The 27464-nt window shown below is 43.3% G+C and overlaps 1 protein-coding gene across 6 annotated transcripts in view; it reads left to right on the top strand.

The window, feature by feature from the left end:
- Positions 1-27464, top strand: part of LOC124177325 (hormone receptor 4) — a 110550-nt gene that overhangs the window by 79771 nt on the left and 3315 nt on the right. For 3 of the 6 annotated variants that reach the window (XM_046559595.1, XM_046559596.1, XM_046559597.1), the window contains 8 exons: positions 15534-15638; positions 20465-21220; positions 22133-22658; positions 23344-23554; positions 23937-24290; positions 26378-26512; positions 26636-26899; positions 27171-27363. In XM_046559595.1, coding sequence (XP_046415551.1) covers positions 15539-15638; positions 20465-21220; positions 22133-22658; positions 23344-23554; positions 23937-24290; positions 26378-26512; positions 26636-26899; positions 27171-27363 — 2539 coding nt within the window. In that variant the 5' untranslated portion in view covers positions 15534-15538. Of the gene's footprint in view, positions 1-494; positions 2275-9894; positions 10653-15533; positions 15639-20464; positions 21221-22132; positions 22659-23343; positions 23555-23936; positions 24291-26377; positions 26513-26635; positions 26900-27170; positions 27364-27464 lie in introns of those variants that run through there. The other 3 variants (XM_046559594.1, XM_046559592.1, XM_046559591.1) reach the window with 3 other exon arrangements.

The following is a 27464-nucleotide window of genomic DNA, read 5'->3' as shown; positions in this document are numbered from 1 at the left end:
AAAGAAAAACAAAAAATTCAGCTTAAGCCAATTTGTTTTCTCGACAAAGAAAAGTAAACTCGTTACTTAAAAAAATAATTTCTAATTCCTACGATAGAAAAACTGATGTTTTCAGTATTTTCCGCGACCAAATTGAAAATCCCCTGATAATTCTAGGTTTTCCAAGTGTGCGGCCACCCTGGAACGCGCTTATCTAGGCGGCCAATTTTTACGGAGTAGTCCCGCGGCACGGTCGTCTCCGTCGAAGTGACGGGTAGCTCCCGGATCGCCGCACTCGCGATCACCGTCGTTGTAGGTACTCGTAGTCGTAATATTATTTCCGCAGCACCGCTCGACCCCGCGGTGGTTCTGCGGCTCGCCTGGGAAACATTGACAAACTAATACGAACATAACCTCTAAACACGAGGATAGGTTTCCCCACTGGGTCTCTCCGCGGGTCTACGAGGAGGGTTCCACTTCCACCGCCGCGCTGCTTCACGACGGAGCGCCGTTGTTGGCGGCCGCTGCCCCAGTCGTCGCCCTACTTTAACCAAGCCAACTCTCGGCGCGCTACTATATTCCTCGACTTGGCCGTGCGAAAATGATTTGAAATTCGACGAGATCCGTCAAGACTTGTTCTTATTACCGCCGAGGTATATTCGACCGCGAGAAGCTTTCCGTGCGGTTGAACGGCCAGTTTCGGACTTCCGGGCGGCGGCCGGAAGAGGGCATCGACGATTGATTTTTACCAGTGTTTCTGCGAACCCTTTCGTTTCTTTCGCGCTTTTTTCTTACGCATTTCCCGCGCATTTGTTGATCCGGAAATTTTTGAATTTTAACCGCGTCATCTCCGCGCTGGATGAGAAAACTCGTGACACGCGTCGGCGGCGAAAAAGGCGGAAATCCAAGGAATTCGACCGCTTAGGTGATTGATCGCAAACTCACGTATCGATCGTTTCAACGCGGAAGATTTCAACCGTTCGTATTTCACGTATGCGACACTCGACCGGTGATCTTGGTGTTTACCTTGCGCCGCGACGACATTGGAAACTTCGCACAGCAGTCGAGAGACGGAGGCCTTTCATTCATTCCTCGTCCTGCTGGCATCCTGAGGGACACTTTCGGAGCGAAAGGTGCAGGAGTGCGATGACAAACGACGCTGTGATTTCGCGGTGAAAACGCGAAGCGCTTCGGATACGCGGCGACAAAACCTGCGCGATACCGCGTTGAGAATTTTAAAAGAACGCGGAGGGCACATATACACACATATCGTAGACGTACGTTCGAACGTACGCTCGAATGAAAGTGATATTTACGTGAAATGACTTGAAAACGATATTTCCTGGAAGTTGCTCCGTACGGCGCTCTTCGCTTTTGACACCGGGCTTCTCGAAGAAGTAGAAAGTGAGCCAACGGCCACGAGGCTCGGTAGAAGGAGACGGAGGAGAAGGAGAAAGAGGACGAAGAAGATGACCAGCGACTCGTCGACTCGCGATCAGTGGGCCACGCGAGGAACCGTTACAGGAGTTGCGTGAGAGCGACGAGGATGGATAACGTAGGATACAACCTCTAGTGTTAGGACGAAAGGCTTTCAGCCTAGATTTCGATTCCCGTGCCGTTTAATTAAGAACACTTTAAAGGATCGTAACAAGGCAAAATATATCACACACAGAAAGGAAAAATAATTTCGCACAGCTGTTTCGCACTGTGCGGCCTCACTGCGGATGGTGTAATTAGCATCGCACGCCGCTTGTGAATCGGATTAAAAACGAAAGGACGTGTAAACGATGCGATTTTTCGATGGTTGTTTGCTGGGGCTGAAAAAGAGTGACTAAACAAAAAGGTGATGGGAATAAATGGAGAAAGAGAAACCGAGGGCTGCTCGAATAGTGACTATTTTATAACAAATGAGGTACGAGCATACGAGTAAGTGTCTGAGAAAACGGACGAAACGTCGGCGGTGGAGATACTAGCCTTCTGTTTCCCCCGAGTCCTTTTCGGCAGTGATAGAGTGAGCGGCACCTGTTGCACAAGTGACGAGAGTGACTTCCTCGATAACGCATAGATAACTACCGTACAGTTCCTATAACATGTCAGTTTTGGTTCGCCTCGTGACTTTAAAGACTGTTGAGTCGTGATTTTTTCATCGTCTTCTGAGTTCTTTTTTATCCCCGTATTGGTCGCTTGTATAAAAGATACACGGTTGAATATTGCAGTGCCTGGTCGCATCTCGAGATCGCTTCAACTGTCCGAAAGGAGCAATTTTTGTTTCTTGGATGTCTGGTTTTGAGAAATGTAAGTGCCCATTCCATACCATGAAATACCTAAAATATTACCAAATAAAATATGCGAATCTGGAAAACAGATTCCCGGCAATCCTTCTATCGCCAGCTTTGATGCCTCTATATTCTGCTAAACGGAATCCGAGATACGCGCGTGAGAGCCTCGCGTATAATCAATTCCGTCCTATTACACGGGTGTATGCACATTTCTGATGATCAACATCATCGCTTAATTCCGGCGAGTATAATATTTTTTCGGTTATTTGACTGAATAGATAAAGTGTAAAATAAATAAAACTAGTCCTTTTGTTTAAATTTACCACGCCGTTGATGTGGGCGAAGTAAAAAAAAAAAGTATATGACTTTTAAAAGTAATAGTAATAAACATGTCGTCGTGGCGCGGATGTACGCAAAAGAATCAGCACGTGCCATGGTCGCTCCTCGAAAGGTCTAGGTCGCGAGGCTTCTCGCATGGCCATCGTGTCCATATTTTAGGCCTCGAAAAATGCAAGAATTCATTTGCCAACGAGCATGCCAATATTCGCCTAGCGACACCGCAAGGGAATTTGCCGTTAAAATTCACGGGCAAATATTTTTCGTTACACAATACATTACATCTGCGGGAGAGATACTTTTACTTCTCACCCCGCCCAGCGAATGCAGCTGTTTTATATCAATAACGTTACCTAGTTCCCAATCAATTTTTCGTAATAATATGTTTTGTTTATGCGCCCCTCTCGCTAATTTGCCTTTACAATCGGATGGAGCTTTTTTATGCGACTAAAAGTTACTGGCTTGTATTCGTTGAAATTATTTAATCTCGCAACGTTATTGATTACCTGTTTCCCCCCTAAACGCACGTACTTCGAGCTCCGTTCGATCATCCCTCCCTCGCCTAAGACAATTAGAGCCAAAGGGGAGCAAGGGATAGTGGCGAAGCCGATTACATATACGTACATCGAGAGGGAGGTGGAGTTATAATTTCGAAGAAGCAGTGGTACGATTCATTAAATCAAAGCCGTCACTTTCACTCGTAAAATTTAAACACGTTTCTATAATCCGTAGATGCTTGAATGCGAAAAGGCGGAATATTTTGAATGCTAAAAATTCAGCAATTATACAGTTTTTGCCAAATTATGGAAATTCACTTTCAAAATCGCGTATAATATTCTTCACTTCGTACAACGTAAGTAACGCTGCGTTCAATCGTACTAGTAACCTGTCAAAAGTGACGGTACGGTTTTATTACTAGGAAAGGTGCCTTCGACGCAAGATAAACTTTCACCAAATCCACTTACCTGTGCACTGCTGAATTCTTATCAAATTGTAACTGTAACGAATCCTTCCTACGCGAAATGCTCACGTGACGTTCGTGTTCCACAAGCTTAGCTTGCGGCGTTCGGTTTCTGCACATTGCGCATGTCCACGACGTTGCCGATGACGAGGTTGGCGTAGGTCGCGTGCAAAGTCTCCGTCGGGTGGCGGGCAGGACGTGGTGCACGGCTGCAGTTCCGTCGTATCGCGAATCGCAAGTGATTCTCAGATCGCGTAGGTACACCTTCGCTCATCCGCAGGCATGGATGTTGTTCAGAACCTACCGGACGCACTTTATCGCAACGGTAACCTTCGATCAGAAAAATCCAATGTCCTCGGTTTTGATTTGCAAAAGACTGTGTATTCCGTAGCATATAATAATTGATAATCGATTGCGCCTGATATGTCGGTCGGCAAAACTTTTTGAATTCTGTCGAGATGTGAAAAAATTGTAATGCAATATGATATAAGGAATGTTATTCAATGTCGCTAAGAGCGAGGCAAGATAAGAAACTAATTCAAAGGCAGCGTATAATACGCCCACTTGTTAGCAGTAATTTCATTGACGGAATAATTTAACGACCGTTGGTTAAAGGCGAGAAGGAGAAAAAAAAAATGACAAGTAAAGTGGAAGTGCAATTACTCGTAGAACTTGATATACTTTCATTTTTAATTGTTATCATTATTGTTTGTTCGTTTCTATACGCTTAATATTGACGCAAAACCTTCGATATTGACAGATATTTGTATTTGAATGCACTTGGGAGTTTCGGTGGCTTGCGGCAAATTGTATCTCGTATCTACTTCCGGGACGATTGAAAAACGGAATGACGGAGGCGGTGATGAATTACCAAGACAGTGATTTTACCAGGACAAATCACGGTATCGTAAGGACACTCAATACCGACGTTATGAATATCCTTGCACCGAGTGATCTCATCTGACCCTGACAGACGGTCATTGCAGGCACACAGAGAGCTCAAGCACGGAGGGATAAAAAGAGATAAAGAGATAAGTAAGCAAGAGATATGGAAAATCTTGGGAAAGAGCTGCAGGATATTAATTGTATTTCCAAGTAGAGGCACAAGGTGAAAACTTGAGAGGACACGGTGAAGAATCGATCGGATATTCGTCCATGTTCAAGCTTCGGAAAATATTTCTTATTGTCCGTAATTCCGTTGCAGTTGCTGATCTTGTGCAGAATAATATTATCCTGTATACCTCCTGTACTTACGTATACGCGACCTACCGCAATTTTGTACTCAACCTCGGTACAACTGCTGTAGTTGCCTCGTATTAGATACCAGAATTTTTTTTTTTTTCTTTACCACCTCAATTATAATAACATGGCAGCCGTGGGGAAATCCTTGAAACTTGTAATTAACGTTTACGATACGCGATAGTAGATACCTGTGTCTCCGTGCGCATGTTGATTAAACGCAGTATTTGCTAGAATTTTCAGTGAGTTTTATCGACAACTAACGATGTCTTTGGATTCTTAGGTAAAAATTTACAGTTTTTTTTTTCTCGATTCGAAAAAAGACGTTAAAATATCCATACAAATCACACATTTTTTTATCGCAGCGCTTGTCAATTTCCTTGAAGTTAATAACCAACCCGTATTCTGACGCAACACTGTAGGAAACCATGGTGACTAAGATGCGAAGTGATAAACAGAGCTTGTCAACGTTACGACTCTTCTACGCGTCGCCCGATGTTTTTTTTTTTTTTATTTGTCTCTTTTTTATATTTTTTATTTTTATACCACTATGCATATGTATTTTTTTCCTCTAATCAGAATTAGTGAACTACCGACTAGAAGGACCTTAACATTTGAAAATTATTGACGGACCCAACCTTGAATAAAACGAATAAAATGTTAACTGTTTTACTGATGGCTAACGTGTGCGAGTTGCGGGATTGCGGAAACTGTTTAGAATTATAGGTGACCGCCAACATCCAACAAAATCTCCCCACCGTGAGGTTTGAGGCGCGCAAAGTTTAACGTGAGTGCCTTAAATTTCGTCATCTACCTAGCAAAATTCAAAGTCCATTAAACGTGTGCCGAAGGCGAGAGTAATCTCTCGATAGATATTAGTCATTGCTTGTTAGAATAACAACGTTCGCTGAACTTCAATGAGATTCATGTTGACCATCCCACCCGCGAATCTATACAAATTTTTCATATTGGTAAAACTGATAAATTTGTTTGCAAATTTATCTCCAAGGCTCGACATGGCCTTCTGCGATATTTTATACATAGAAATACGTTCGCTATACTATTCCGTAGGTGCGGTACATTATTGCAAGAGCTGTGATACTATTGTATTTCGAAAACAAAAACCGAAGATAATCGATATGACAATTTATGAACCATTTTGACGTACTATGTTCGTTTTTCTCATTTTTGATTTTGTCTTCATCTCCTTGGATCCTCTGTGACAAACGATAATCACCCACCCAAGTCAACGAAAACATAGTTAGTGATGCCAAACTTGTAAGACTACCAGGAAAATTCGTCATTTTCTGTTAAAAAGTGCTATAGCTTGAATATACTGAGCCTATAAAAATTTTAATATCGATAAGCGTTTCTAACGGGTAGGTACGTATTTCAAACGACTTATCGTTTTCTCCATCAATAAAAAAAAAAGCGAGTCGGCGCTGTTTTTCCTCCTTCGACGTAATTTGTTGACAAAATATGGTAGACATACTCAAGTTCAAAACACTGGCGAGCCAGCACGTGGTTTTCTCTATGAGAAGATTTTATTATTTATTTTGTTAAAAGTATTTATTCACGAATCCACGCCTCGCTACGTTAAAAGTATCAGGCTCGACCAACTTCCTGAATATATAATAAAGCTTTTCATTGTCAGAGGTATTTAGGAAGAATCAGAGGGTCACGGAAATTTTTTTTAACATTTGTGGTACGGGGTTGTGCGCGGATACCTTACAGTTTCCGTCGAAGATTTCTGCACGATCTGGGAATGTTTTTGTAATGTAGAAAATTGCTCTATCGACCAATGCAGGTTAATCTAAAATCGCAACTCAACGTGTCGGTGTCACTGAAATCTTTTCATCGAAAGATCGTTTCGTTGTTCCGGCTCTAATTACCGCCAAACAATTGTGAGTAGTTGATTGCGTGCCACATGTGCAGCGCTGTTGGGTGGGACGTTCGTTTAGTAGCCTTGCAGCGCAGCGTTAGAGATAACTCTTATCTCGAAGATAACTATAAATGACGAATTTTTTTGTCCTGGTTTCCGTAACTTTTTCACCGAAGAACGTGTAAATAACCGGTTAATTGTATAAGATCAATGAAGCTATAATGCCTTTGAACACATGTACGTCGATGCAGCGCACAGGTTCATTATACACAAAGTCCAATGCCATGCATCGCAGCGTTATATGCGATAAGAACGCAGCCGTTACCTCCTCTGAACAGCCAGCGTGTGTTAGCCATCAGCTTTGACAGTGTCGTTCATGCAACGTTGTCTGTTCGAATCTGATACCTGCAAGTGTTGGTTGACCGCATTTTTTTTTTCCCAAACTTCCGTGATACGCTGCAAACGACCGAAAGCCCCGAAGGTGAATATAATTATCGACTGCTCGTATTGTCGTATTGGCTCCGCAATCGGTTTCGGAGTATCTACAATCATATCTTGCTTTGTACAAATACAGGAGCTCTTAACGTTTTTCGGGACCTTTTCTCCACGGATCCCGACTATCGTATTGTTTACACTATAAAATCCACAAGCAGCTGCCCGATGCAGCAATGCGTGCGTAGTTTGCAAGGTTTTTATTACACATTGCGAAAGTATATACACGCAGAGATATATACGCATTTCGATACTTATTTTTCTGTATACAAGCATATAGCGTTATTGCAGGGAGGTATGTCGACACGAACGTGGATAAAAAAAACTTTCAAACGATAAATCGGGTACGAATTATACAAGGTGAAAAAAAGAAGTAAAAATACGTGGTTTATATTCACGCGCAATGCGTGTATGGAACTTACCAAAGGTGAAATCACCGATGCTCGGTAGGATAAATTAAAATCTTATTCGACGAAAAGGTGCGAGAGCATATTTCACCGCGTGACAATGACAAGTTTCGCATCCTTTGCAGTATTGCGTAACATCGTAAATCGGCGGATTCAATTCTGTAAAACACACACATCAACTATTTTCACCTTTTCCCCATGTGCTTGGACATTCGCAAGTCGCATGATAACTGCAAGAGATGCAGGATGCAAGATGCAGGATGCAGGATGCTCTCTTCTTCAACCCAATCGTATTCTCGCTAAACCCTGCGAGATACGTTCAGCTACGACTAGATTTACGGCGTACATAGCTGACAAACACACAGGAAAAGGGTAAAGTGTGCGAAGTGTGCACGGTATATACGGTGTGATTGACATTCGTAAGTGTGCCATGGCCAGTTGCCGTTGCACTGCCTACGACGCGATGCTGGCGCTGTTCTCATCCGTGGTATAAATTTATATACATATATGCTGATGTATGCCGTAGGTAACTTGCGTGTCCACGTACATGGCCAAGAACACCGAGTGCTGGTCCTCTTGCGCGGCTCTATTTGTGAGGAATCGTGAATTGTATTTCCGGTAGGCTTGAAATTTGTGCGTAACGTTCTCGGATACTCGATGTGTATAATAAAGAACTGCACAGTATGTTCATTACATATTTTTCACTCGTATACCAAGGAGTCATCGGTTTTTTGGACTCAGGCCAATTGCTATATTCGTATATATCTATAAGAGCAACAGTTGACTGTTGCTTAGTCACGGAGAAAATATTGATACACATATTCTTCCGGGACGACAGTTATGCGAGTATCAATTCGCACCGAAGACAATCGTTGCCACGTGGAAATATTTCGTCAAGTACTGAAAATTCGTTCGAAAAGTTGAAAAAAAAAAAACAAAAAAATATACGGAAAACCATTTTAAGTGTTCTTAGATCGCAATGTGGGAACAATAAGCTTTTACGATTATTTAGTACCTATATATACAACTTTGCAACTAACCGCGTAAACAAGTCGCGCTATCTCTCTTCTTTCAACGTGTAATAAAATTTCGTTCGATTATATTAAACGAGAACCGCAGATTCAAGAGTTGTTGACCTTGATAAAAAGTACGATAAAAATTAATCAGAGAAAAAAAAAAAAAAATTAAAAATTAGCCAGCTCTGGGAAATTGGTAAATTTCCGTCGATACGTAAAGTCGAAAAGTCATTGTAAATTTATTGGATTAATGCACGGAGAGACGAAACGAATTATCGGCAGAACCGAACGACTCCGCTCTCCATTTCCCCTTCCACTTAGTGGTACCTCCTCCTTCTCCGACGTCTGAATCTCCCACTACACGGCCGGAGTCGCATCTTTTTTCGGAACTTTCATCCGCAATAAACTTTCGTTACTTTCTTCGGTTAAAAGTGAAACACTCGAAAATCCAGTTACCCGCGGCCCCGCGTCAATCGAGAGCGAGAACGGTGCAGAATCGCCGGAAGTTTATGTATACCTATACCTGCAGGCGGTGTTCCGGTACGAGATAATCCTGGATACCGTGGCAAAAAACCGCGAGCGGTATGGCAGGGAAGGGGGCGGTGGAATCCCCTCCAACAAGGTTAACCAACTCGCTTCTCGTAAGTCTGCCTCGTAACTGTCGTCCAGTCTTTAGGTGGGCGGATGCTATTCCTAAGCCAGAATAAGCGGCTACCGCTGCTGCAACAGCGACCGAAAACACCGCGGTTTCTTCGAATAATAACCAATAAGACATCGACGAAGACGAGAAGAACATTGAGCGATGAAATTTCCCCGCATTATATGTATCTGCTTTTGAAATATTGGAAAGTCCGATGATCGTTGAAATATTCGACGAAATTGCAGACGTTTCGAACTCGGAGCACCACCAAGTTATCGTACCTATGTCATCGTATGATTTAGCATTAAGTAGAACTGATCTACCCGCGCGTATTCCTTCTTACCAGTTCAATCGCAGGCTCGAAATTTGCGAAAGGGATCCTCAAACGTGCCGCAACTCTTGCAGACCATCGTGATTTCGGTACCGTCAACCGCTCGCTCACGGTGTTCGCAAGTGGTACCGATAAATGGTGCGAGCACCGTTTGTGGTTCGCCAGTGAAAGCGACGCGGGCCTTTTGGCATTGAGCTCGGGATTGGAGGACCAGCGACGGTATCGAGGTCATCGTTTCCACCACCCGGTTCCCACCGCGTGGCCCGAACCCGACTGGACGCCAAAAACTGAACGAGGAGTCTCCGGTTGGCGCCCTCCAGGGCTCGAACGCTGAGCAAATTAGCACGCGTATTCCTCGCCGACTGCTACCGAGATCAGCGGAGATCGTCGAGCAACGGGTAGTTGGCGTCAGAAGCACCCCGTGCCGTTTGTCGGTCTGCGGAACAGGTGACGTCGGAGCGCTTTGCCGGCGATCTCTTCGCCTGTGCCAAGTCGTCGCTTGAGTTTTGTGCGCGGCTTTATCGAGAGTGGAACCACAACCTGCCGGGGCCAGACGCTATGGCATTTATCGTGCGAAGAACTTTCCCCGGTGATTAATTGACGCGCGCTTAACGCAGAAGTCACCTACTTGTTATTTCGTTTCGTACCTTCTAATCTTCGTATGCATCGCGGAACGCAGTGACCGGATATGTTTCAGTTGTATACGCCTTATTCTCGCAGTGTGGATATGAAAATGAGGAAAAGTGACAAAGTAAACGTGATATTATGGAGTAATTTTATCGCCGGTTTGATTTTTCTTTGGAAAACATTATTCAACATCCGACGAACGACCTTAGATCGCCTTTGCAATACAGGACAGAAACGACTGTCTTAGACGTGTCAATGTATGTATAACAATGTAGTGAAGAGTGGCGGGTAGAACGCTTGTAAAGTTATAATACCGGAGTGCTAGTAATAAGTATTGTTTAATCAAGGAAAACGAGGAGAAAAAAAAAAATTAACTGAAGAACGGAAAAACCAATGGATTTATTTGGATAAAGGTGTCGTAAAATGTGTGCAAAGATGAGCGTCCTCCAAGGCAGACATTTAGGTACGGAAGTATTTAATTTTTTTAACTTTCTAAATAATTACGCGGAGCAACGGGATCCTTTTTTGCTTTAACAAGCATTCAACGGTTTCGAAGTTCGGAGGGGAGTACTTACCGCAGGTTATTAACACCATGACACGGTTTCAACACTCCTGCATGGTTCGCTGGGTGCAAATTACAATTGCGAATTACCGGTATAGATAAACCGACCCGCCGTATATATTCTTTCTTCAGCACTCAAGTACATGCCGTACCTACGTATACATGATTCTAGGTATATACATCCTGCATGTATACGTTATCTGCTGATGCATATGTATACAAACATTACATGATGCATAATGCAGACGTGCGGACGCGCGATTAGGAATATTGTTCAAAGTTTTGTCTCTAAGGGTAATTTTCCTTTTCTACGTGCTTCCGCCACCTGAGGGATTAAAAGCAATTACGAATACCGGACGACTCTGCAATTCCCTGTATTTTCCCCATGAGTTTAGGCCCGCGTCATATCGATTTTGCAACGAGTAAGCCCACCGAGCCAAGTCAACGATTCTTCCTTGATTCTAAATTCGCGATTCCCGGATCGACTGAATAGCTGGAGGAGGCGGTTATGTACCAACGCTTCGAACCGGTGCCGCGGTGTTGAAACATACGCGTGTACGTACGATACACGAACGATGCTTGTGTGTGCAAGATTTGTTTCGAAATTCTTAGACATCTGACAAATATCGGCCTTGATATTTGAACGTTCGTAGTGTTGGGCCGCGTTATTGGCCGACCAACTTTATCTGATTGACTCGCTGCAGTACTTCGAGAGGCAAATAAACCCCGCAAAAGAACCCTGACCATGAATGTGCTGGTGCTGGGAGAAAAATTTTTTCTTTACAAATTTCAAAACCCACGCATGTGTGCCAAGCATAATAGGTAACTCGTTAAGTCTGTTCACTCGGACATGTGTGCATGCACGTATTATACGTACGTAACACGTGTGCACGTAACTTTCGTTTTCTACTTCGAGAAATTCCCCGCTCTAACCCAAGTTCCAGACACTCTGCAGTTATCTTTGATCCTGCAAAAGGTATCTGATCCCTATCATTTCCTGCTCGACCATTTCTCATGCATCCCTACGTATTGTTACTGCCGTCGAATTTCACTACAGGCTGTGAGTAAGCATACGTGAGAGTATAAAAATGATTGTCCTACTGCGGTGGTAGAAGCACGTGCGTCCTAACGTAACGTTCGCCTTGTTGTAGCCAGACGAACTTTCAAGTACAAACCCATCTTGAGAAGGAACTAGCTAGCTAGCTGTATGTACGGAGAGACAGAGGAGCGATTCGAGAGTGAGAACGGCAGTCGGTGAGAGTCGGTACGTTGAACCTCAGCAGTGAAAGTTTCTATTATACCACCGGTCTCGCCTCGCCTCACCTCACCTCACCTCACCTCACCTAACTTAACCTAACCTAACCTAACCTGGTTCACTTTTCTTACGGCAAATTGAAAGGAGTAAAGGTAACCGGGGCGGAGGGGAGGGGGGTAGGCGTAAGTCGTAATCTCCCGGCGTGTATACCTTAACAAACTCAATATCTAATACCGGACAGTTGGGTAGAAGTACGAAACATCCTTGCCGTATGACCTCGGAAATAGATCCTCGGAAAAATAATCTACGGTTACCTCAAGGAGCGGGTAATTGAGTGGACCTTGGTCTGAATACGTATAAACATATACATATTCGTATACAGACAAAGGAAATACCAGATTGAAAGAGACAAATGACGAACTGATTTCGAGCAAATGATTACGAACAGTTCTGGTTCCGCGTTCATGATGCCGCTGACGTGAGTTGTCGCCGACGCATTCTTGGACCCTGATCCGACAGGAAATCGACCGAGCGACAAGTGCCGCGTTGCGGGAATTCGAATTCGGAAATATCAATTCCTGACGAGGATTTCCGTTGCGCCGTGAATCCCACACCTATCCGTTCGGAGTGCGGACGTGGCTAGAGCGAACTTGGTAGGACCAGTGGGGGGCAAGACGGTTAGGATGTCTAGCGTGGGAGACAAACTTTCACTATCTGTTGCTCGGCACCGTTAAGTCGCTCCGCGAGCCGCTCGGCCTCTTGTCTCTAACCAATTGACGTTTTATTCATGACACGACCGGAGAGTCCGATACCAGTGCCTGATGCTAACCTACGTGCAGGACCTTGCAGTATTTCTATCGATCCATAGAGTGGCCAGTTACCACCGGGAAATGACGCCTGCTCGGTCGGAATCTGTATATCTCGAAATCGACTACTCTGTAAGAATATCAGGCTGGTATTACCGACATTTCTAGCATTGAGTTCACTATCGAGAAAAGGATACTACCAAGTACAAGTAGCGACTTGTATCTTGCGACGTATATTCTGTCCATCATATCTAATTCGAATGAGCTTGCGGTTCCTGCAGCTTCATCTCGATACTGCCGCATTTCATTTCGAAAAATCACGTTCGAGGTTTGCACACATAAGTTGTTCAGGTAACAGAGATTAAATACTCTTACGTCGTCGATTCTCAGTTCGAAATCTGTTTCACTTTCTCATCTGCAAGAGCACGAGGAAAAAAAGATGACGTTGCTCCCGGTTATGGGTCCCTTAAGGGGGTGCCCTGGTCGATTTCGACGTTGACGTATATATCTCCAAATATCACGGTCCACGTATCTCAAACGCAAATAAGGACTTACAATTTACTATTGTAATTTCGTAAAATCCGTGTCATTTCTCAATTTCTGCGTCAAATGAAAATTCTTTGGAGTGTTTTTGTTCAGAATTGCGTATAGAATGAGACTGTTAAGCCCTTTTTTGCGTTTCAGATACGCGGACTTCGATATTTGGAGATACACACGTCACGCCGAAATCGACCAGAGCACCCTCTTAAAGCCGTGACAAATCGAACTGATCTACACGCTTGCTCTTTCTTTCTATCTTTGTATTTTCCCTGAAACAAGAAGAACGACATCACGGATTGGTTGCCCCACAGTTGGGACGAAAGCTCGAGTCGTCCTGCGAAGGATATCCGTTCGAGTGCAGCCTTCGGGCGTGCTGCGAGGCCGGTAAAATGGAATTTAGAAAATGAAAAGAAGTTTTTTAACCGCCGCGACGACGCCTCGGGGCTGACGTCGCACTCACCACCATCCATCCGTCCATCCAACCAACCGGCTGACACCGAGGCTGTATACCAGTTAGACAGGGGGCAGGTTGGGTTACGTCAACGAGCGTTGGGTTAGGTTGGGTGGCTTACAACGACAAGCAATGGCGCGTGCATGCACGGCTTACGCAACGACTCGCGTCGTGTGTGCGCCTGGTGACCCACATACGGCACGGGGAGCAAGGACCCCGTTGCAGCAGCGCGCAACGCGCGTGCGCCTGCCTGTTTGCCTGTTTGCCTTCTCGGTGTGCCGGCAGCGTGAGCGCGCTCTTTCGCTTCACCCACACACTCTCGCCTAGCTCTCGCCTAGCCAGCTAGCCCTCCGGCACGTCGGCGTCAAGCTAGATTCACACTCTCGTACTCCACGTTCCCTGGTCTGGAGGGGGCGATAAAAAATCATTTTTTCTCGTCGGGGTGTTGCAGCGAATTCTGCGGTTCGAGGTTGCTCGTCGAGAGTTTACACGGATTTTCTTCTTCTTTTTCTTTTGCTCTCATTTTCCATCTTTTCTCTGGTTTCTTTTCTTTTCGCACTGGTCGTTTCATCCTTCGTCATCGTCATCGTCCTCGTCATTCTACGTGATAATAGTAGGTATGTTTTTTCCTTTCTCCTCTTGCACTACGATGTGTTCGTCATAACGTTTATATCGCCTTGAACGCATGTTTATTATCACGCTGTGGCATTCAACGCGTGTTGACGCATCTCGAAGTTCGATGCCAACAGTGATTGCTTTGCACTTATGTACGTACCTCTTACGCGCCTGTTTCATTGAACGATCCCTTTTTTTCGCAATCGCGGAAACTGTATATACCTGTTCTCGTACGTATTAATGCACATACGGATCACGATACTTACATCTCAACCTACGTCTATATTTCAATTCGATGAGTGGGAATTTATATCCTCCTGTGCGATACATCTATAATCCTTTCCTATCTTTCATCGAATTCATTTCCTCACATTCTATTGATAGTATGATTCTGATGATTAGTACGAGCTTTGAACTGTAAGAAACTGAAACAATTCTGTGATGGAAATCATCCTGTTGAACGTACGGAGCTGTAAGTTCAATCTTCGTCAATGCCGTAAACAGTGAAAGAAGGCATCGGTTGTTTTTTAAAACAACGAACATGTGCGTTGCTTGAGTGCGAACTGGTACCAGCTGCGACTGCAACTGCTCGTCGTAGAACGGCTCGAAACCCCGGAGGAGTTAAAGCCAGCGACACAGAAAGCGCATCTCCTGCCAGCTGGTGGCGTAATTTATTATAGACGTACTTGCCGGTACGAGAGAAACGCGCGTTGTCGACACATCCGATGCTCTAATTCGTTACCCGAGTAAATCAGTGTGCAGGTATCGTGATTATTCTTTGCGAGAAGGATAATTACGTTGTCACGGTATTCAATGGTTGAATCTATTCCGTCCCACACTTTCAACGTATTAACGGCTTCAAAGCTGGCTCGCAATTTAACCGTAATCTGAAAACTTCCTTATACTTACACCTGATAAAGGTTGTCACGTTAATCTCATCGACTTACAGTCATCCGTGAAACTCCAGAATTTGTTACCGTACGAAACTCCATCGAATTGGGATGTCAAATTTAATTCTTTTCTTTTGTTCTCTTTTTTTCGCTCGAGGAGTAATCGTATAACTATTTACCCACGAGGTGGACTTTACTGAGCAATTTCTTATTTTATGATTACAGGAATTATGACCCTTACGAGCAGCCCGTGTGAGCTAGACAACATGAGCTTGTTTCAAGACCTCAAGTTGAAAAGGAGAAAGGTTGATTCCAGATGCAGTAGTGATGGTAAGAGCTTACTCTGTAACTATTTATTTCCCTTCGGGGTTATTCGTCTCCAGATGGAAACAACATCTCGCTCCAAATTGATTATATCACGCAAAACGTCATCTTTCTATTCACATTTATTCTCACCTCTATCAAACTACCAGCTTCTGCTTCCCATCTTTCATTCCCTGAATTAATGCACTCGAATAAACTACTCTTTGGGTCAACGAGGCGTGTGTGGTTGCATTGCGTTAATTCGGCACTTCCTGGATTCATCTACAGTTATAGTTTTTCTACTTGCGCCTTATCTGCAGCTATAACGTTGCATCAAATCGTCACTCGCATACCACCAATTATGCGAATCTCTCAATAGTTCGTGGTATTTTTGTCTTTGCGCGAAATCTCTATTATAGGACCGTCAAGTGCAAACTTTAGTCGCGTTTCGTATAATTAAATAACTTTGAGTTCGGATAATTGCACTCCGTTGGAACTAGGATACGCTGTTGGCATGTTCTAATGCTGCACGGTGCAGACGAGAAAAGACTAGTAATGTTTGGTCACCTTGCTCGTAAGGACTGCGAGCATAAAATAGATATTGTTTAAAATTTCTTATCCACCAAGGACCAAGGATTCACGAAAATTCGCTCGTATTTTTAGCATTCTTATGCGAAGGACACGCGTCCTTCAAATCGGTGATGTGAAGGATATATACTACGTCTCGAGTTTATCTCGTCACACTGCACTGATTCGGACGTTTTGACACCTCGCGGATAATTAAACCCAACCTTATAACCATCAAACTTTGCGCCGATTAAGTACTATAATAAATCTAGCCTCGATATTCATCCGGGTGAAACTTTGACACTTTGTTCAATTAAACCCAATGAAAAACTGAGTGCAGGTTTTGGTCGACTAAATTTAATGATTCATGGCGTATGAATTCGCAAAGAGCGACGTGATATGCAGCTTTACTTCGTAGGGCACCTTATAAATTTTAACAAATATCGGGATTAACTCGGAGTCCGGCCATATTAGTCCTACACCAATACAGTTGTACAATGTCCTTGTACCCTTGTCAATGTATCTACAGGTCATTCCGACAAAGATTCCAATTATTCGGATTGACTGTGCAAGAACAAAAATTTCAATCAATGCTTCAAATGCAAATTTGATCGACGAATGCCATCGGAAAGTATATCGTATAGTATGTACATTACGATTCGTTCAAATTGTCAAAACTTCATCGACAGTCAGACTTGGTCGAATTTTTTCTAATCGATTTCTACCGCCGCGCCGTCACTGCCGATGCAAAGCGGCGCGGCTGACGATCCCGACTTTTACCACTTCTGCCGTGCGCGACGCAATACGGTCTGTACTACTGATAATTCAGGGGTTTAGCCTCGTACAGGTCAGACAGCGGCGGACCATCATATCTGCTTACAATCGTCCGTTCCGTCATCGCGGCGACTCCGCGACGCGGCTTGCGAATAATCGCGGAATGCTATTAATTACTTTGCAGATACGACCGTATCGAATGCAGCCTGATATCATGTAACGTTTGGTATCTACTTCTGTCTTGCACGTACCGTATCGCGATGTGTATGAACTTACACTTTTCAGTCAATTTTGCTTTGAAAATTGAATATGGAAATTACCGATCTGCCGTTTGAATTAAATGCTATCTTATGACATTTTTTACTTTATACTTTTACTCGTTGACAGTGTAGATTGTACAATACGTACGGAGTGAATTTACGTTTTCATACATTTGGGAACTAATCTTCATTCTTTATCTTCGTTAGCTGGACTGATATTACAAGTATTCTCATCACTGGCGTGATTTTGTCTTATTCATAGTTCGGCATTAATGCGATCGGTTGAACCTGATCTGGTTTCCCGCATCCTCAATTATACTGTCAAAGACTGTTTAATACGCCGGTTATTATTCGGTTAAAAACCGTAAGGTAGTACTTTTGTACGCAACTTTCCCGCGACAACGTGACACAACGAATTGTCCCTTGCCTAATTACTGTAGTCACGATTACGAAAAAGTTTCTACTCGCTTACCGTGCACCTGTCCTGCATGATTTTCGTAAAATAACATAAAGATAGTTGTCTCCCACAGTTTCTCAGGTGGGTGCATCATGCCGCAGTTTGCTTATAGAAAGGTGTTTTTGTGATAAGATTTCGTTTTTTACCTCTATAAAACAGCATGAGAGGCTAGAAATAACGTGCAGATAAAGACACGCTGAAGCAACAGGTGAAAATTTGTCGTCATGGACCTGGGCTTGCACGTATGCAGCGGTTTAGGTACGACGCAATTTCCTGCGTGCGGGTCATCATGCGGAACTTGAGACCGCGTTGTGCGACTTCTTCTGATGTCGTTGCCCCGGTGCAGAAACGGCATTACGAAAGGTACATGTATAGTATGTGGGGGTCAAAGTAACGTTCTGCGACAATGAAGAATAGATGATTCACGGGATCCTCGTGAAAAACTATCACGAGCTCTGCAATAAAAATCGTTAATGTCCACGCATTCGGCCGAACAAAGAGTCACAGGAAGTACGGACGTCGAATCCGATTCTCTGGCTGACCGTGATCTCTAACTGTACCGAAACCGCGACGAGGGGAATGGATAATAACTAGATAAACGCACAATGATCCTGTGTCGAACCGTGGCCTGTAAATCGTGCTTCGAGTATCGATGTTTCAAATATTTTGCAATCTCCGTTCGGCTTTTACTCCTACACCGTGAAGGCTGAGATGTGTTGGAAATTATGCTGGAATTCCAAAAACGGAAAAGAATTGAAACGGATCGTGATTTTTTAATTCGATCCAACCTAGTTTCATTATCGGGTAATCCGTACAAGTACAAATCGAAAATAAAGTGATCCGAGTGTAGAAACGAATAGAAAGGAATTTTGCTTTTACTTTTCAATACGAAACAATTCCTACAATTACATCTTCAAAAACTGCTTCAGGTTAATATTTTGTCAGATTAAGTACATACATACATATATAAATTTGTCAAATGGTTTATTTATAACAATTATTCACAAATCTGTACACTAAATACAATATCATGATTTATTTGGTTGAGTAGGTAGTTTTGTCGTTTGGTTTTACAAGTAAGGTTTTACAGGTAACTATCGGCTTCCTTTTACGTTCTATTCAACCTGGAAAATTCACTTTGATATAAACTGTGGAATGGAACGAAACATATACCGTCGCCTATATCGAAATCATCCGGCATCGCTCAGAAAAACCTGAATAAACCGAAGGCTTGGACGGACATAGGCGCAGGACATGCCCGACTTGGAGTTTACCGTCGCTAGAACTCTTATTTATACTTAAGTGCACCCCGAATATAAATAAATTCATGAATTAGTTAACTCGCTCGAAAAATTGGTTCGAATTGCACATAATATGAAGGAATCCGTAACGTCGTACAAATTCATCGATTATAGTGTTTCCTATTTTTTAAGAAGAATTCGTTTGGCAAGGAAAAAAATTGTGTTCCTCGATTTGGATTGATTCATGTGATTTGTTTTTTTTTTTTAAATAATTCATTCGGATAAATAGAACTAAATGGGATTTGCAATTGCAATGAAAAATTAAATCGAATAAGCAGCGAAAGGTTACATTTGCGCGGATGGAAACGAATACATGGATTGAAGCGAATAAATTCTCACTAGAAACACGTGTACTCAGTTCGAAAATTTGACGAAACAGGTATTACAAGTATGGTAATCAATTCCGTTCAATTTTTTGCCGTTTGTTGGAATGATCGTAAACTCCGCAGCTCGCGATTCACAGAATAATAATTATCTGTCCGTGCAGTGCAATACTTCGCAAATGTATATGCTCCAAAGCGATTGATAAGATGTCATTTTGCAAACGTACCGTAAAATAGTACATGCCTATAATTCTTGATGTCAAATTATTTCGTTGATATACTCACGACATCACGTTGCGTAGATCAGGAACGCAACTGTTGGATAACCAGTTTAATAACTTGGCATTATACATTTAAGTACGTACGTACAACTTGGGGAACTGTGTGAGACACATACATCACAGTAGTTAACCGTATCATTGGCAGTAGATAAAGCTTATTCACGACACGATCACTGCATTGTCATAAGCTAATATTACAGTTGGCCTCAGGGCTCAGGGACGGCGAACAATCGACCTTGTCAACCGCATTCCTCCCATGACCTACGCCACAGGCACAGCGCTGCCATCCTCAACACAGAGCGAGTTCGCGTTGCTAATCGTCAATTTGCCGATGATAGCGATAATTGGAAACTGCTATTATACCGATGGGAATTGCTGGAGGGTCTCAGGTCTATTTATAGATTATAACACTCGGCTCCTGTGTGTGAAACAAAACTTTCGTCACAGGTTTAATCCAATGTCAAAATACCTAACAGATCGGTAGTATAATGTCGCCTTCCTCATGTTTCGAGTACAATCGAAGAGGTAGATCGCGTAATTAGATCAGAGACTGTATTATTTGGAAAACTGTTTTCAATATACGTCGGAATTACTTATGCATAAAGGTAATCGTCTTGTCTCGGAACTGAATCGCCAACGTGGCTCTAATTTAATATCCTTTTTCTTTCGTCAGTTTTGAATTTTTTTTTATGAATTCCGTTGCGTGAATGTCGCCAACCGTATTACTCACCGATATTTTGTAATTATCGAGGATTCGGCAAATCGGTACATCCACTTTCAGCTGCGTGAATAAAAAAAAACAAAAAAAAAAAAAATAAACAGTCACTCGGAACATGGCAGTCCTTAAAAATCTAAATAATCACCATCTAAGATCGTTTCTCCTGTTTCAGGGGAAAGCGCAGCTGACACGTCGACTTCGTCGCCGGACAATATGCCAGGCTCGCCGGGCTGTCCAGTGGTCAAAGTGAAGACGGAATGCATTCGTAGCAGCCCGAGTCCCGGGACTCCCCGGGATACTCGGGACCTGCGAGACCTGAGGGGCACGGACACGAGGGAGGTGACGGCCGACCGCGCCTCGCCCGACTCCGTCTTCCCCGAGGCGGCGAGCTCCAGGGGTGCTGAGGAGCGGTTTTGCACTCCGACAGCTAGCGCGTCGCCCGTATCGCCGCTCCAAAGTCACACCAACGTGTTCACAAGCCCGACCCCGCGTGAAATTCACCGCGGCGAAACCCCCGATCGGGGCACGAATAGCCACTACCTGGTGCAGCCCAAGGAAGAGTCGGACAACTCGGTCTTCGACGGCGGAGGCCGCGGGGATGGATCGAGCCACCCTAGTCACCGCACCCCTTCGCCGAGTGTCAATCGGATCGAGAGTCCGAGCCCTGGTACCGGCAATCACGGTGGCGGTGGGCCCGCCGGTGGCTGTGGTTCTGGTGCTAGTTCCGGTTCTGGTTCGAGTTCGTGTGCCAATCAGCAGCCTGGACCCCGGCAACGGGCGCCAACGGTCCCTTCTCACATCCTCGCCCATCATCAATTCTGGAGCCAGAACCGTGGCGTTCAGGGCTACGACACAAGACTGCTAAACGGAGTGATCAGCAGTGCTGTGAACTTTGGACAAAACCTATCCAGCGCAACCGGTGCGTCGAGTAAGTAGAATGATTTGTAAGAAGAAGCATGTGGGAGGATGTATGGGGATTTTTTCAGACAATTCAAAGTTCTGTTCACGGCATCCTGAAATAGTTTATCGTTCGAGCATCGTCGGCTTTTACGATAATCAACTTTGACTAGATATATTACTTCTTCAATTAACGTGAAGTGCATATAAAATTTTTATCACGCCATGGGGAGCGATCGGGGAAATAACTCGGCCTAAATAATTTATTTTCTCAGCAACAGGATGGTTTGAAAAATTAGAAACTATATATGTCCGAACTAACAATAACATCTTATAATGAGTTCGAGGAGCGGGAGGATGTGCCAAACTGAAATCAATGATTGTATCAGGAACACATGGGACAAGATGAAGTGCATCTTACTCGTATAATTATTTATTCAAGATAATATTATTTGCAATGACTCGTTTACTCGTATCGTCAGGTAGATATTACACGTTGTTTCTAAATCACGAGCAAATATTGTTATAGAATTAATTTTCTAGACTCGTTGAACTCGTGAAATCTTGTGAAACAATCTAATTTTATGGTTTGAAAAGTATCAAGATAATTACAACAAAGTTTCATTGAACGTGACAAATAATAGTTCTCCGATACAATTCTTTTCGAATTAAATGAAATCTCTTTAATTACCTGATACATGACTAAAATACGACTCCGAGCAAGTTTTGAGCAGAGGTTTTCGATACCGTATTGTTTGAACGTGAGTGTTTATACGTTGGTCAAAGTACCTCCGTACCATTTGTGATCATATTCTTCGATTAGACGTAATGAATGTGGCCACAAATGGTACTCAGCTGAGACCAAGACCGGCACATCTTCTCTACTGAAACAAGAAGCTCGAGCGATCGTTTGAACAGAAAAAATTCTTTTCCTCCTGTTCAGACGAAGGGATGAAACCACCTGCTCAAAGAGTCGCCCCGGCTACGCCGCGACCGGCTCCATCGGTGATCATGGGCGAGGTCGGCGGCGTTCGGACGATGATTTGGTCCGTGCCACCGTTGGAACCTACGCCAACTCCTACCGCCTCCTGGACAGCGACAACCGCCTCGAGTTCCACGTCCGAGGAGTCAGCGGCCCACGTCCTTCTGAACCTCAGGTCCGAACCGAGGGGGAAACCGCCGGGCACGTCGCAATCCTTCGGACCCCCGCTGAACATGGAACGCCTGTGGGCCGGCGATCTCTCTCAACTCCCCGCTGCGCAGCAGATCCAAGCACTCAACCTTACCGCGAGTTCCAGCCAGCCTTGGTCGAGAAATGGTAACATGGTCACGACGGAGGCACCCTCGCAAACACCATCGGCGCCGTCTCTTCAGCCTCAGGAACACGAGGAGGAGGAACAGCCGATGATATGCATGATCTGCGAGGACAAAGCGACGGGACTCCATTACGGCATCATTACCTGCGAGGGGTAAGTCAACGTTTCGTTGTGTGCGTGTCTCACTATCGAATTCTGTCACTCGGTTCAAGCGACTCGTCGTCGATTCGTGCTTTTAACGTCACGATTCAGCACTGATTGATAGGCTGGTAATTAAGGGTTATCGGATACCTGTTGTTGGTCGTTACTTTCCGACCTTATAAACACAAGTTTAACCATTTCAGCTCATTTCTTATGTTGTTAATTTTCAAATTTGTCAATAACAAACGATATTTTAATCGTGTTCAAGTATAGTCTACTTTCAAGGGTTCTCAAATACCTACTAGAAATAAACAAATCTTCACCAGGGACATTAGCTTCATGCTTGATATTAACGACGCTGGTTTGGTTTTTAATGAAATGACGATTAGGCTACTATCATAATGATTAGTTTGTTCTACTCACGGCAGTAGTCACTGTAGAATAAACCGAAGCAAGGGCAGCTATGAAAATATACATCATATCCTCACTGTTTAAAGTTTAGATGAACTTGAGATCAGTAACTTGGTAACAACTTCGTTCATTATCCTCAACAGATATTATTATCGTAGGTAACGCGTGTTGAGAATTATTAAAAGGAGAGCGTTGCGTTTACGGATAATATCGTAACGAGGAAAGAAGCGGAAGAACAATAATTAGCGAAATCTTTGGACTTTATGAACAAGTTTCACGTTTACAGATGCAAGGGTTTCTTCAAGAGAACCGTTCAGAATCGGAGAGTATACACATGCGTGGCCGAAGGCATTTGTGAAATCACGAAAGCCCAACGGAACCGGTGTCAATACTGTCGGTTCAAAAAGTGCATCGAACAGGGTATGGTACTCCAAGCGGTTCGCGAGGACAGAATGCCGGGTGGTCGCAACTCCGGAGCTGTCTACAACCTCTACAAGGTAAATTCATGCATCCATTCGTCATTCGTTCCAACATTCGATTTCCATCTATATGAATGCAGCAACGCGATTCGCGCGTTGAAAGATTTAACGAATAAACGTTAAAACTGTTTCAAGTGTGGTTTGTTCAAGTGAATTGGTAGTATTGTAACCAAATCCAATGTTGAAAAAATAACTTATAGTATTTTTGGTAAAATAGAAAATCGATCATTGAACGAGTTTAGTTCAGCTGCGTTGAAAGAATTTAATTGTGAAAGTATGCCGATCACTGCGTTTGGACAAATCACACCAATGGTGGTGATTTTTGGGCTCCATTGTGGACGTATACCTACTTAGATTAATAAATTCGATCGATGTGTGTGATTTGTGTATCGATGTACAGGTGAAGTACAAGAAACACAAGAAGACGAACAAGGGAATGAACGTCGGCGTTGGTCTTGGCGGTACGGGCGGAATAAATGGTTCCGGGTCTTTGAATGCGACCAAGGGTACAATGGCGCCGACGATGCTGGAGAAACACATACAGGCTGCGGCGGCGGCGGCGCAGCATAATCAGCAACACGGGCAATTGGCCGGGGCCCTCATGCAGCATCACAAAGGCTCATCCGGTCCGGAATCACAGAATACCTCTCAGCAGCCTGCCTCTGGGCATCAGAGTGTTCAAGGTCATCAGGGGCACGCCGGTCACCTCGTCAATGGTACCATTCTTAAGACTGCTCTCACCAATCCTTCCGAGGTAAGATCGTAAAGACCAGCCGGATATTTTCCCTTGAAGGATTATTGTCGCAGGGTTTCACGCGTCTTGGAGTTTGGTGAATTCTCCGCTTCATACTTTTGTAGAATCATATTTTTATATCTCCGTTATCCACATTATTGTCGTTTTTTTTTTGGGTGGAACAAAGAATCCAGTGTGATTGCCAGCGTATTCTTTATACCCGTTCGCGAAGTTATAAATATCGAGTATTATAGACTGCTTGAATACTGGCCGTATCCTCGTTTCACTCGCTTGGAATGAATGAACTCTCAGCGCAATTTCACTTTCTTACGTTCCGTTGCGTAAACCTCAAGGTTTCTTACGTTACGAAAGCGATAGAAGCTTGTACGCGATCCCAACTCTGATACGTGCATGCTGCGCGTATACTCCTATCGATATTCACCATGCATCTACGCACTCGCCTTCGCAGTGTTGAAGTACCTACGTATGTTTGACGAAAGGGCATAGATATCTGCGCGCTAACTCGCGGTCTCAAGTACATAATTATATACGTAAATATGTATTTTGTTTACACATACAGGTATGTAAATGAAATGCCAAATATAACAAACCTTACCACGTTTTTAGCATATGTTTGACTATCATCGCTTCAGAAATGAATCTGCATTCTCGACCTGAAGGAATTTCGATTATTCTTATGTATTTGACTATCTGAAAGTACGAACCACCCGTTTCAGTCTGAAATTCAATCGGTTGTTTCTGGTAAATTCAAGTGTTTGAGGTACTTGTACTTTCGGAAAATGCAGCGATAATAGGCGCTCCTATTTCGTGTGGTTAATTCAGTCTACTCGCAGGATTTTTTTAGGAATTTTTCCATCATACCGTAATGAAATTTCGAACCTTCTGTGGCTGTACCAGCTGCAGTTGTTGAATAAGGGTGCTCGCAACATTTGACCATCATATCGTGGATTTAAGCACAAAGGCCATTGCCAAAAGTGAAATCGGTATAACTTACGAAAGATCTCTGACCGAAGCCCTTTTCCAATTCTCCTACGAAAATCAATGCGAATATTAACGTACAACTCGTTGAATGATTACACAGATCTGCGAAGTATAACTTTCAATTTCCGCCCAAGTAATAATGCATTTTTTTAGGTATTTAGATATGTTCAATTAAAATATAGCTTATATTTGTATAAATAAAATATATTTTAATTCAACGTACCTAGATACCTAAAGAAAAAACATTAGTACTGGGGGGGGGGGGGAATTGAAAGTTGTATTTCGTAGGCCTGTGTTATCATACCTAACATTTTTAGTCTCAAACAGCATTGCAACACAAGTCACTTTATAACTAGCAATATTTTCCTCGTTGGAAGGTCAAAAATGAGAATATTCGAAATTTTCAGTCTCAAATTTGCGCAAGTTTCTGATAAAATACGTTGTTGGACAACAGAAACGCAACGGCAGCTGGTGCCAAAGTCAGGCAGTTGTCCGCTGCTTTCGTAACTTTGTGAAAGTGTTCATACGGGGACACTGACCTCATCCTTCTCCGCCAAGTTATGACTTATTGGCCTCTCACGGCCGATCCGCACTTACAATTTTACTACTCACCTTCTCGAATCGACACGGCGTTCAGCTTTCCCAATAAAAGTCCTTTTACATAAGCCTAAATTATCTGTTGTCATCGGAACATTTATAATGAACTGATCACACAGTTGATTACCGTTGAACTTATCCTTGTGTCGCATATAAGGCAATTTTTAAACAAGAAACGCTAGCGGTATTTTATCATACAATTGCGGATGAAAAGTTCCTACTTCGTACACTTTCTAATACGCAATCGTGCCCAATTTCCGTCCATAAACGAACATGTCATTAAAAACAATTGTTTCTATTCAGAAACCGCACTTTCATAATTTTACGCAGATAAAGCGGCGATCACCATATTAATCTAACCGTATGTAAAAATTGCAAAAGAAAAGAAAAATAAAACGCAATGAGGGAAGGGACGTCACGAGATGTATTGCGCAAATCGTAGAACCATTGTAATTATAGTCACGATAATTCTACGCGATTCGTGATTACAAATTTGTATAATTTTTCAGGTTGTACATTTACGACAAAGGCTAGACAACGCAGTGAGCAGTTCAAGGGATAGAGCATTCCCTTTGGACGCAACGCTCGCGATGATTCAAACCCTCATAGACTGTGACGAGTTCCAAGACATTGCCACGTTAAGGGTAAGTTCTTGAGTAATTTTCAACAATATCTTCGTCGTTATAACATATTAATTTTCTCACGACCGTCGCAGCTAGCGAAAGAGATATCATGAAATGTCTAATAAAGTCTCAAATATGTTTCAGAACTTGGATGAACTACTGGATCATAAGTCAGACTTAAGTGAAAAGTTGTGTCAGATAGGAGACAGTATAGTGTATAAATTGGTGCAGTGGACCAAGAGGTTACCCTTTTACCTTGAGCTGCCTGTTGAAGTGCATACGAGGCTGCTCACCCACAAGTGGCACGAATTGCTGGTGCTCACCACCTCTGCTTATCAAGCGATTCACGGGCAACAGAAATGGACTGGCGTCGGTAGCGACGGCACGAGTGCAGATTTTACGGAAGAGGTATGTTGACCAACGTAATTTTTTTCAACGCAAACAGAAATTACTCCAAAATAACGCTGCATCCAACACTGCAATGTCACATGAAATGAAACCTTTTCACCCTGTCCCCTCACCAAAATCAGATCAGCTTTTTTACGAAACACAGTTTTCTGTTGAATTTCCTACGATTAGAGCGAACTGTTTCAAAGCTATTTCAATAGCATAACTATCGTGACGTTTGAATGGAATCAATTGGCACTCAAGTACGATATTTTATGTATATTTATAACAGGTTTCGAATAACTTGTGTACTCTGCAAACGTGTCTCACAAGTATGATGGGAAGGCCAATAACCATGGACCAATTGCGACAAGACGTGGGACTGATGGTAGAAAAAATTACGTACGTGACGCTCATGTTTCGACAGGTGAAATTAAGAATGGAGGAATATGTGTGTCTAAAAGTCATCACCATGTTATCTCAAGGTAAGCTCTAGAATTGAAAATAACGAATTCGTTGAGAAGTTTTCGACTAAGAAACACAGCTCTTGTACATTATTCTCCGACTTTATAAGTGTTGCTTTTGA

Source organism: Neodiprion fabricii, chromosome 3 (genome assembly GCF_021155785.1).
Source record: "Neodiprion fabricii isolate iyNeoFabr1 chromosome 3, iyNeoFabr1.1, whole genome shotgun sequence".
In the NCBI taxonomy this organism is placed as follows: Eukaryota; Metazoa; Arthropoda; class Insecta; order Hymenoptera; family Diprionidae; genus Neodiprion; species Neodiprion fabricii.
This window is presented reverse-complemented; position numbering and strand designations above follow the sequence as displayed.